The sequence below is a fragment of the Colossoma macropomum genome, unplaced genomic scaffold, assembly GCF_904425465.1.
Source record: "Colossoma macropomum unplaced genomic scaffold, Colossoma_macropomum, whole genome shotgun sequence".
Taxonomy (NCBI): Eukaryota; Metazoa; Chordata; class Actinopteri; order Characiformes; family Serrasalmidae; genus Colossoma; species Colossoma macropomum.
In genome coordinates this window covers 10146240-10158849 of record NW_023494798.1, presented here as the reverse complement: position 1 = coordinate 10158849, position 12610 = coordinate 10146240, and the positions used below count along the sequence as shown (strand labels likewise).

The 12610-nt window shown below is 40.6% G+C and overlaps 1 protein-coding gene across 1 annotated transcript; it reads right to left on the bottom strand.

The window, feature by feature from the left end:
• Positions 1-329: 329 nt before the first annotated feature.
• Positions 330-11926, bottom strand: pgr (progesterone receptor). Its single transcript, XM_036585797.1, has 8 exons — positions 10968-11926; positions 9490-9599; positions 8591-8707; positions 6714-7019; positions 4453-4597; positions 3698-3828; positions 2380-2537; positions 330-485 (listed from the first exon to the last, which is right to left on the bottom strand). Exons 1-8 carry the CDS (start codon positions 11924-11926, stop codon positions 330-332), a joined length of 2082 nt encoding a protein of 693 aa, XP_036441690.1.
• Between the last annotated feature and the right edge of the window lie 684 nt (positions 11927-12610).

Here is a 12610-nt window from a genome sequence, read left to right as displayed (position 1 = left end):
TGGGACAGGGCCTTGGTCTCGACAAAATATTTAAATGAAAATGATCTTTTTTGTATTTGCACAGGATCCATTTCCGCCAGCACGTGCAACAATATCGCCGCATTAATTAGCATCAGGCTGTTTTCTGAAAAGGGAGAATTCTTGCTTTGTCTTTGGATTACAGTTCTGCTTTTTTGGCACAAGACAGTGTTTATGACCAGTAAGATGGACATTTAGTGCTGCTAGGTCATTGTTTTGAATCATTAAGCCACCTTAAGCTTTTTAGGCATTTTTTAAACATTTTAAAATGTCCCTCCATGTTCCATGATCTTCTCTGGACTGTCATGACATCACTTGCCATGAAAGAGGAGGGGCCTAACCATGCCGGCCAGCACCTTCGGGAGCTGTGATGAGATGACTTCGGTCATCATCTCGGGAAACTCCACCTTCATGGCGTCAGCTTGGATGAACGTGCTCAGGCAGTAGAGGTTGACCTTCTTCACTATCTGCACAGACAGGGAGTGACGCACACTCAGCTTTAATCACATTATCACATGTTATCGCTGATTTAGGAGCAAAAGTGCACGTGTTTGTATTTTGGAAATGGGACAAGGCCCACGTCATACGTTTCATTTCAGGGCTTGCTAAGTGTCGGTACGTTGCATGTGGCTTATCATGCAAAACCTCAGCAGACATTAAGTCATGTTTCTGCGATAGCTGGTTCAGTCCAATTTGAAGCAGCATCTTATCTCACAAAGCAAAGTGATGCTCTATTTATATAAAGTAATATGTAGAAATGTGGCAGTTATAAGCAATAGCTTTAAATGTAGTTGAGAGGGCACTAGAAGGCTAATGTAGCTAACAAGTAATAGAGGTTTATCCAAACCAATAAGCATCATGCTCACTACATTCCTAAATCACCAGACACTTACCTAAAACCATGTATTGTTCTTAAAGAAGAATTCCACCAATCATTCAGTAGTTTAATGTGAAATGGTTCATCGTTGAGAAACGTAGCGACTCTCTTTACAGCGGTGGTGAAAAGAGTCAGTGGTTGCAATACCTACAACTCAGACTTAGCCATTTTATTTACTTTTCAAACCCACCAATGAACCTGCCCATCTGAGTTTTTATATGTAACGGTGATAATGGTAAAACAGAAATAAATCTGGAACAATAAGTTTTCTTCAGTGTCCTCTTTTGCCTTAGACTGCCCTGCATGCTCTTCGCTGGCTTAACTAGTTTAGTTAAAAAAATATGTTTTAGGCCAAAACTATCATAAAACAACGTCTCCGGCACCAGGCAGCATATTCACAGCTGTTCAATGTAATAACTTTCCTGTCCGTTACTTGTACAGGCCTTGAACACTTCAGGCGTCTAGTTCTTATTACTCATTATTTTCATTCTTGTATTATTTATTTGTTTGTTTATTTATTTATTATTCATATTTTTATTCTTATTTTAATTATGATTATTTTAGTCATTTAAATTAATTTTTAGTTTACTTTTGATCTTATTCTCCTTTTATTTTATTTTGATTTGATTTTATTGACTTTTACATTTTATCTATGTTTTAATTATTGTTTTATATTTTCTACTGTATTTTTATGTATTTTAATTATTAATCTTTCAATTTTTAAACTTACCTGATTTTAGTCTTTTTTTTTTATTAAATTTACATTTATTATTTAATATATTCTTACACATTATCAATCCCTTGTTCTGTATTAACTCGGCAGCATTGTAAATGAGGGTCACCCTCAATGTTCTCCGGGGTTAAATAAAGGTTGATTGATTGATTGATTGATTGATTGAATTACCACCACTGTAAAAAGATCTGACTCATGCCGCATTGTATATCAAAATCACTCTGAAATGACTTTGTTTACCTCTTAACAATTATTAATTAAGCAAATATGTTGGTGGAATCCCCCTATAAACAATATCAATCACACTTGCTTATGTTGTTTTTGATTATCTATTTTACAAGACAGCAAACGCGTCTTCCTGATTGACTACAGTTTCGATTTAGGTAGAATTTGATTACATTTTTTTTAAACCACTTTTCAATCCCTTCATTAAATAAGTGGCTTTCCAAGTTTTCCAAGTCCAACTCAAGTGTAGACTCAGACCTGTGATTCTGTTGTCACTGAGTGCTGTAATTGCTTAAAATCCCAGGCGTATTACATTCTAAGGCTTTTATACAGTAAATATAGGGACTTTAGTGCAAACTCGTTGGGCTATTCTTAGGTTATAGAAGTGTGTAATAAAACCTTGGGCCCACTGGCAGGCAGTGGTCATGTAAGGGGTTAAAGCATATGATGTTCCTGAATAAACTATAAACAATACTTTCCCAAAAAATGTACAGGTAGCTGCTGAAGATTGAGTGGTGCTGCATACCTCATGCATGGAATCCATGAGCTTAGTGAGGTGGTAGAAACGTTGGGAGCTCCCCACCACTCCTTTCTCTTTCATCTGGATAGCCTTTGTGAGTTCCCGGATGTAGCTCTGTCTCATCTCGTCAAACTGGCTCTGACTCTTCAAGCCCTCCAGAGGCACTGAAAGAAGAAAAACAAGAAAATATATAACTTGAACTTCTTAGTTTCCTAATAAACAAGAAATCTGACCACTCAGCCCTACCCCTCCGTTTTGCGTATCTAGGGGTAGGGTGTCCTGATTCTTGTTGAGATAGAGGGGTAGGCCAAAGTGTTGGGGCTACATGACCCTCCAAACTGAGGTTTTTCAGAGACTCCAAACAGAGTGATATGAGAAAAAAAGAAAAACCAGCAAGATGGAGAACAAAAGATCAAAGAAACCCACAAATGTGAGAATTTTCTCAGTTAAAAAATTACGATAATCATTGCTACTATTATTCTCATGTCTCGGTAGCTAGCTGGCTAGCTTTCCCGTTCCACCTTAAATGGTGCAGCAGTTCCATTCTGGCACCTCAGGTGTCAGAACTGCTGCACCATTTAAGGTGGAACAAGAAAATTCAAACAAGAATCTGGTGAATATCTGCCTTCAGCTTCATATCACTGAAGAATTAGTGGTGGGTGATAATAAATAATTGCCCCCCTCTTTGAAGGCATATGATGCCCTAAATGTAACTAAAGCCCAGCAGTGAGGAGCTGAACTTTACCCTCCTCTGCTGTCACTGCAGACTGGCAGGGTCTCCTACAGAGCAGCGCTAGTAGCTGTTAATGAAGTAATGCTCTTTTTATTTGAGGGTTGTTCCATTTCATAGGGTAAAATTTCAAACACTCCACCTTGTAACTGAAAATAAGATAAATAAGGGTTAAAAATAGAAAATGGGATTCAGCCTTTGCCTTATTATGGTCAGTACACCAATAACTACAATATGCAAAACATGGCTGGACTACTGCGTATTGTGTATACTACTCGACCTTGTCTTTGCACATTTTATAGTACAAACCAACCCTCCACAATTAAAGTGTCTGTTTTATTTTCTTCTCTTTGAAGTAAAGTAAGTTTGATACTTAATGACAGCTGCTAAAGACATTCTGTTCATCAAGTTCTTGTCAGACTATAGAGAACCAGTCTCATCTCTGCAACCCTCAGTGCCTGGAAATTCTGCAGAATGCTATGAGCTGACAGAGAGGATGTTCGTCCCTGAGGTGAGTACAAGGTCGTTTGTTTTTTTTTATGGGTCAGGGGCATAAAAATGGGAACAAAGACAGAAAAATGTCTATTACTTTACCAGTGTTGAGCAGCATTAGGGCCTTCATGCACAGAAACTCCTCTCGGGTCACCTGCAGATTTGCAAACTCCTGAGGAATGTACTGCATGGCCAAGCACAGGTCAAAGATAGGAGACCTCCGCATTCTGTCCCTAACGCATCAGAAAAGAGAAGATTAGTGTTAATCAGGGCTCTGATGTTTTAACAGGACATGCTAACAGTTAAGGATGGTGACCATGATGAGTCAGTGTCAAATAAGTGAGGGTTTTATCATTAAGTAGCAGTATTCGGGCTATATTAGCTTTAGGAGAGGTTCTGTAATGACATTTTTAAAGGATCTGACTGTAATTTAGCTGATTTACTACAGATAACTCTGACTGAAAGGTCATTGGGTGGATTTTCATGTCAGATACTGCCCTCAATATTAATAACAATCAATTCAAACAAGATTATTGCTGATGCAGCTCCGGGTTCAGAGAATCACAGAGGTTGATTCAATCAGGAATTAAGTCAGACACTACAGACAGACAATGTAGATTCATACTGGATTAAAGTCTTGGATCATGTTGGTAATCACTTATATTACAACACCACCCCAAGTGAAAGCTGACCCAGCTAAAGTAGTACTAATATCATAAACCAAGAAAGTGCTTGATGCGGATGCAAATAAGAAATTATATGACAAAATATTACAAAACTAGTTAATATTTTATGGAGGGCTACTTTCTATCGTTTAATTTCTTCTGTTTTTAATAGATTGAATTAAAATGACTTACTGACTAAGGACAAGGTCAGGGGCGAAGTACAGGTAATCAGTTGTGACGTTCTGGAAGCTTCTCCACCCCAAAGCAAAGACCATCAGGTTCATCCAAGAATATTGGATTAGGGTCATCTGGTCATTGATGTGCAAATTGCGAAAACCTTGCAAAGAAATGTTTAATAAACACCTCCAGTTCTGAACTGTGCAGTTACACTAGTCTCCAATGTACGCTGTGCAAAATAACACTGGTGATTCAGCTGTGCAGATATGTGGAAACAGATGCAACAAGGGACGTTATAATTAACTGATTAACAGACAAATAAACAAGTGATTGAAAAATGCCTTCAGTTAAAAAAGGTTCATTTCTTTTCCGATGAACAACAGTTTCTATTTGAATGCTTGTGTGTGTCGCTGAAGTTAAGGGATGTTTTTAAACTGTACACATGAAGCTGCAATTGGGAATTTGTTCTACTAGATAAGCCTACAAAAAATTAAACACGCAGCCAAAATTTAAATACAAAAAAACAGTAGTGTTTTTGAGTAGATTGTGGTGGCTGGCAGTGGTTTTCAAGAGCTACTGAGCCAAAGCTAGCCCCGGACATGGTATTTATGTTTAACTTCAGTTAGTTAAAAGTGGTAAATGTAACGTTAGAACTTCACAATATAGAACTCTTAGTAGCCTATCATTATATATTACTGTATTATACATCAGTTAGTTCCGGCCACGCAAGCTGATTGGTTGAGAAGCGTTCTAACTGTGCTGATATTTCATAACATCATACTTTTTTTTACAAACACTGTCTCACTCCGCTGAGACGCCGTTGCTAAGCAACGACTTTGACAGCTGTAGGAGACGCTCAAGCTATTTGAACGTTTTTACTTCTTACTTTGCCACAAACAGAAAATGGACACTTTTAAGATCACATTTGACCAACAGCCGATTTGGTCAGACTCTGAAGATGAGACGACACTAAATTCCCAAACTGTCATCACCACTGAGCAGCTTTTCAGTCGGCAGCTGTGACAGAAGAACAGCTAAACAACCTGGAATCAGCCAGAAATGAACCCAACACCATTCGCCAAACTAAATGGGCTGTAAGATGCTTTACAGACTGGCTGGAACAAAACAAGGTGCTGGAGAACGAACTGCCGGCTGAGCAGCGAGTGGGCGGAGCTCGTTACTCTGATGCAGCAACAAGCTGCTTGTTAAGGAACTATAATTTGGTGAAGGAACTGCGAACATTAAAACATATTAAACGCCGCGTTCACGGCCCAGTTTATTAATGTATTACTTTATTTATTTAACTGTTGTATAAAAGCAATAGAGCACTCGAGGAGTGTGTTATCGCCAATAACATCACAGCTATGATGATCTACGGCGACCAAATCACAGCCGTGATGTTATTTCGTGATAACACACTCCCTCTCAGGTTCTATTGCTTAAATATTCCAATTATTTGCCAGCCCCTTGGTTTAAACAAAACTGGGTTCTATCAGGTACATTTAATTCAGTTTAAGGCCATAAAACCAGTTCATATACACACTTATGCCTTATGCCTGGCCCCACCTGTCAGTACTGTGCTCCAAAAAGGAACACTGTTTTAATATCTTGGTGCATTAATACAGAATTCAGTTAATTTGTGTGCTCATACGTATTTTACAGTGGCTGTATTGTGGCTCAGCGAATCAGATTTTAGAACTGGAGTTTTATTATTGATATTTTGACAAGTCACATCCTTGAATTTGGGCTTGTCTGATAACAAATACTTACTGACTAATGACGGTTTGTTATGGTACAAAAGAATTTGCTAAAATGTGAATCCCTAGATGCAACCATATCAGCCACTGAGTTGCAGTGATGGTTAAGAAATCAATGATTATCAGTGAAGCATTAATAATGCAAGGATTTAAACACTGGTTCATGCCTATGAATGTCTTTGTGTCTTGGCTACCTTACTGTTAGCATCACGAGTCTCCAAATGTTCAAATGTCCATGTACTTTGTCACGTTAGCTCTAAAGTGGACATGGTTGGACACAGGTACACAAAGTTTCAGTGAATCCTGGGTGATTTTTACATTGTTTTGCATGTTGGTTTCACCTTGTACTTTCATCTGGGTACATAATGTTCCATGGCAAATTTCACATGATTAACTACACCAGTGTTTTCCTATCACTGCTACCAGTCACACTAAGGAAAAACCATGACACCCATCCAAGAATCATAATTAGACACCACAGTCAACCAGCTGTGTGAATGCATACAAAGGTCTCTTCACCTGGCAAAGACTTGGACCACCTGACGATCCAGAGGAGCTGTCTCTCACACAGTCTATTGAGGCTGTTGAGAAGCAAATGGGGCAGCTCCGGCTGAGAGTTGTCGTAGCCTGAGTAGACTATCTCTGGCTCGATGCTTTCCAGAATGCTGATAATTTGAGGAGAGAGCTGCAGGTCACGGATCCCAGGAAAACACGGCATGGAGGCCAAAGCGTGGCCCTCAGCGGTCAGGGCCAGAGGGCTTGGGAACATCAGTGATGGGCTCAGACCCATGGCCTTCAAAACCCCAAACCGCTTCAGCTTACGACCTGTGAAAAAACATTAAGGAGAGTTCATGTTGATGCAGGATATTGTTCATCTTCTGTTAAATGAAGTAAATTACCTCTGAAATGTGGGTCAAAAGTAAAAAGCAAACAATGCAAGAATGTTAATAAAAAAACACATCATCCATTGAAACTGGTTTACTTAATAGCCATGAAAAATACAACCCCATTTCCAAAAAAGTTGGGACACTGTGTAAAATGTAAATAAAACAAAATGCAATGATGAAATGAAAATAGTTCAAATCAAACGTTGAAACTGAGAAATTTTATTGTTGTTTGAAAAATATTTGCCCATTTTGAATTTGATGCCAACAACACATTCCAAAAAAATGGGACAGGGCAACAAAAAGTTGTGTGAAGTTGTGTAATGCTAAAAAACACCTGGTGGTTGATTGACAACAGATCAGTAACATGATTGGGTATAAAAGGGCATCTCAGAGAGGCGGAGTCTTTCAGAAGTAAAGATGAGGAGACGTTCACTACTCAGTGAAAGAAAAATTCAATAACGTTTCTCAACATAAAACAGCAAAGAACTTTTGCTTTTCATCATCTACAGTACATAATATCATTAAAGATTCAGAGAATCTGGAGAAATCTCTGTATGCAAGGTATAAGGCCAAAAAACAGTGTTTGCTGGCCGTGATCTGTGGGCCCTCAGACGGCACTGCATTAAAAACAGACATGATTCTGTAGTGGAAATCACTGCAGGGTCTCAGAAACACTTCTGAAAACCACTGTCTGTGAACACAGTTCATCACTGCATCCACAAATGCAAATTAAATCTCTAAAATGCAAAGAAGAAATCATATATAAATAATATAAACACTGCTACCTTCTCTGGGCCTGAGCTCATTTAAAATGAGGGGAAGTGGAAAAGTTTCCTGTGGTCTGAAAAACATTTGAAATTCTTTTTGGAAATCATGGACACTGTGTCCTCTGGGCTAAAGACCACCCAGCTTGTTATCAGTGCACAGATTAAAAGCCAGTATTCATGATGGTGTAGGGGGGCATTAGTGAACATGGTATGGTTGACGTGCACATCTGTGAAGGCACCATTAATGCTGAACAATATATACATCTTTTTCAGGGAAGGCCTTGATTGCTTCAGCAAAACGATGTCAAACTACATTCTGCATGTATTACAGCAGCATTGCTCTGTATTAAAAGAGTCTGGGTGCTAAACTGACCTGCCTGCAGTCCAGACCTGTCACCACTGAATTCATTTGGCACTTTATTCAATGAAAAATATGACAAAGGAGACTGAACTAATGAGCAGCTGAAATCTTCTATCAAACAAGAACGGGAAAACATTTCACTTTCTAAACTACAGCAGTGTCTCCTCAGTTCCGAAACGCTTACAGAGTGTTGTTTAAAGAAGAGGTGATGAAACACAGTGGTGGACATGCCCTTGCATTGCAATATAACTACTGGCCAATGGTCTGATGATCAAAGATAATGGGTTTTACTTCCTCTTAATAGCCTCCTTTTATGTGATCCTACTTTTTTAAGATGTTTGATCTGGTAGAAGGTTAGAGGTTCATGCATATATAAAGTACCTCCAAGCATCATCCCGGCCTGGTAGCATTTTCTGAGTCGACAAGCAGGACAGTTTTTTCTCCTGATCTTATCCACGATGCAGTCATTTCGCCCAGCACAAAGATAGTTGTGATGTCCTACACAATAGCAAAAGCACTGTTAACGCACAAATAAAGGAAACTCCCTTTAGTCTAAATGGGATAAAACATGCGAGGCTGTTCCTTTGAAATCATCATTATGGACACTGTATTCTTTAATCCACACAGAATTTAAAGACAAGAAGAGAAGAGAGAGAGAGGGAGAGAGAGAGCACTGAAAGAAAGAAAAAGGAAGAATAGTAGAACATGGAGAGCAGAGTAGTTGGGGCAAGGCTGGGAGGACAGGGTGACATGGCCATGGTAAGACATTGTGGCTCTTACATATCTGCCTTGGAAGATAAGGAGAATAACAAGTGTGAAAATGAGAACACTATGAACACTATTTACGGTCCACATGATAGCCTAGTTACTGACCACTGCAAAATGTGTACAGATGATTCACAGACTTGAAACATGTTCGTTGCACATCTCCTGTTTATATACACACCTTATACTTCCTAAGAAGTCATTTTTAAAAAATCATTAGGACCTATTTCCTTCAAGCAGTGCTTTGTTATCTATGACAAATGCCTTTTTATTGGATATCTGGATTGTATGATTCCACAGAATTTCACAGATATGCTATAGTTTAAGAAATACTGTAAAAACTACAATATAATCACTTGCATACTAACTGTATGAGATATCAGTCCTGTTCATATTGTATCTGTTGTACATTCTCTGGGAGATGTTGTTGTTGTTGTTTGGCATGATGATGCACTGTTTAGCTGTTTAGTCTTTTGCAGATGCAAAAATGAATCTGTAGGTATTCATTTCCTCACCTTCCACAGCTCTCTTGAAGAACACCTTGCAGCTTCCACATGTAAGGACTCCATAGTGACATCCTGAGGCTTCATCTCCACATATCACACACATTCTCTGAGGTGGGACACTAAACACAGTGTAGATAAAGTATCAGTGGTGATGTAATGGCCAAAAACAAGTATATCGCTACTGTCAGAAGAAAACCTCATATCTCCATCGTTTTTCAGTTCTTGACAGCATTTTAAAAATTGCCTGTTGCCCTTTACATTGTGTGTAAATTTAATGAAGAATGGGCCAAAAGAAACGACCCAAAATGACTTGGAAAAAAGTCTGGTTCCATTGACTTACATTACAAGTAAAGTATGTTTCTTCCTTCTCCCGTACAGTTACCATTTTGGAGATACAAGGTTTTCTTCTGACAAATGTGATATTTTACCTGATATTTGGTAGTTTGGACAAATTAACATAGCCTGTCCTTTAGCAGCTTAGGCTAATTCTCCTCTATATTACAGCCAAACTCCAGTTCTAGAGGCCCAGCTTTATAATTTCATTTACATTTTATTTACAGCTGAAAGCAAAAGTTTGAAAACCCCCAGTCAGATCACTTATTTTGTTGTTTTCTGAAGTGAAAAAGAAATAACACATGCTTTACAATTAACAAACTTCAATATGGCAGATATAGCAACTATTTTTGTATTGGAAAAAAAAAAACCCTAAAATGTGGCATACCTTTTGCATCTTATTCCAATATGTTAAATTTAGCAAATAATCAGTAATTGAGCATTACAGTGTGCAGAAGAGGACTGTTCACTTATTTTCTCTTTAAAAAAAATCAACAAAACGTCATTTGACCAAGGGTGCCCAAATTTTTGCATCAGCTAATGATCGAGGCCTTCTTGCGCTGAATCTGGGGCATTAGATCAGGGAGAGTATAAAACTTTGCTGTGACGGTCAACTACAGAATGGCTACATCCTATGGCCGTGGTCACCAACCAGTGGTCAGTTTAAAAGAGACTTCGGTTGGAATGTAACTCTGCACATGGGTCGACCTCCTGGAGGAGGGTTGAAGCTCAGAGAGAAATAAATAACAGAAAAGTAGGACAGATCGTAATACGTACATAGTAGACAGAAATACTGAGAATCCTGAGGAATCTGATAGTGAATTCCGAAAGTTAGTATATTATACTACCAGACAAGTATTACTCAGTACAGTACTATAAGACAGTACACTACAGCAATACTACACCATGCAAAAATAGGTTTTGGAAGTTATATATGGCACTAAAGCTTTTAAATTATTATTATAAATCTTTTTTTGTGAAGCAAAAAGAAGAATGAGGGACCCACAATAATATAGGAATCATATACTAGTAGATAATTGCTTTAGAAAAGAAACGAAATGAAATCCAGAGACAGGTAAAGAGGGCGAGAATGAAAGAAGCCAGCGAGCATAATGAGCGCAATAAGGCTCATGCGCATGCGTAATAACACTCACCGCGGGAACGCGCAGTAGGTGGCTGCCCGCTGACCGAACCCTGAGCCGTTGAGCGCGTCCGGCCCTGAGTAGCCACTTTGCCCGTGCTGCTCCTCGCTCAGCACGGCCGACTGGCTCCAGAAATCGGCAGGTGAGTTCTGCCACCGCCCCCCCTCGTTCTTACACATGAGCAGGTGCTGCGGTGAGGGCGCGTTCACGACGTCCAAGTTCAGCATGGCTTTGGCCGCGGGCACGAGCCGCGAGTCTCCCCTCAGCTGAGGAAACGAGGCTGGATCAGCCGAGTTAGGCAGGTTCAGGTCCACCAAAAAGTTGGTCGAGCTGTCCACCCCTAGCTGCTGGCCGGCGGCGGCGGCGAGCAGAGCCGCGGAGTCCTCCGGAACGGCCAACGGCTCAACGGCCGACGCTAGCTCGAAATCACCCGCGCGGTGAGGGGGCTGAGGGGGCTCCATAATCAGCGAGGGCTCGCTCTCGTCTTTGATGAACTTACACATGGCCGTCCCTGAGGGAACAGACCCCTCCAGACTGTCCGGAGTGTCCTTAAGGTGGAGTATTTTGTCAGTTATATCGCGCCACTCTGCCGGCTCGAGTTTCAGAAGTTCGCTCGCGCCGAACGACTTCTCCGCAGGAGGAGCGAACTCGGCCAGGACGTCATTGTTCGAGCCGGAGAGCGCGCACGGAGACCCGGCGTTTCCGAAATTACGCACGGCTATGGGGAGGCAGGCCGCGGCTCTGTCCTCGCCTGAGCTCTTTCCATGAGCAAAGTTCACCTCCGCGTACTTCTCCATTAACTCACTGAAATCTATCGCTCTGCTACCTGACGGATCCGCCGCTGCGTTCACCGCGCAGCCGTCGCTGGCTTTAGCTTCCATTCCCTGGTGTAGGCTGAAACGAGCTCGGAGCGCAGGACGGAACCGACCCTCACCGTTCGCTTCTTGGTTGTAGTCTAAGCTGCCCCGCATCGGAGGAAAAAAGGGACCTTCCCAAAATATCCCTCCTTGTGGTGAAAGGCTGTGCAGCTACAAGAGATGCGCCTCGTGTGGCTCAGTCTCCAAAATAATAATATAACACGAGTCCAAAATAGTCTCAGGAACAGTCCGTTGATTTTGATTTAGCCTGTTTTTGTTCACTTTAAAATGAGATTCTTACAAATCGACACTATGATCCTTCTTTCCTCTTGAACTTGCTCACTGTTAGTCCCTTATACCCCAAGGATGAACACTTATTAATAAGCACTCTTCACTATTTTGCATCATAGGTCTCACACACAGGCACTCATATCTCACCTTCTGTGGAACCCAAAACTACTACCAGCTGTAGATCAGGTAAGTGTGAATCTGGAGTCCAGCAGCTGCACAGAGAAACCATCCTGGAGAATTCTGACCTAATAGTGTTCCTTAAATTTACATCCACAGTGCGACGGCAGGCCCCTCAGAAAACAGCTGTGGCCAGTGCTGAGTTTTTGGAGGGACTGAAAGTCGGGACGGCCCATCATCTGTCTTTGCACCAGCAGTGTGTGGAGGAGGCTCGACCTTTTCTCCAGATAAGATATTCACATTCCTGCCAAGGTGCTGAGTGTTACTTGATTCGATGGTTTGAAAAGACCCATTTTCAAAAGATGTGCGCATGATCCAGTCTTATGTGGT

Coding starts and splice junctions, on each gene's coding strand:
- pgr (XM_036585797.1), bottom strand. CDS start 11,926: ATGCGGGGCAGCTTAGACTACAACCAAGAAGCGAACGGTGAGGGTCGG. Junction 7,020..8,590: donor GGCCGGGATGATGCTTGGAG/GTACTTTATATA, acceptor GTTTTTTCACAG/GTCGTAAGCTGAAGCGGTTT. Junction 486..2,379: donor TCATGGATTCCATGCATGAG/GTATGCAGCACC, acceptor CTGTCTGTGCAG/ATAGTGAAGAAGGTCAACCT.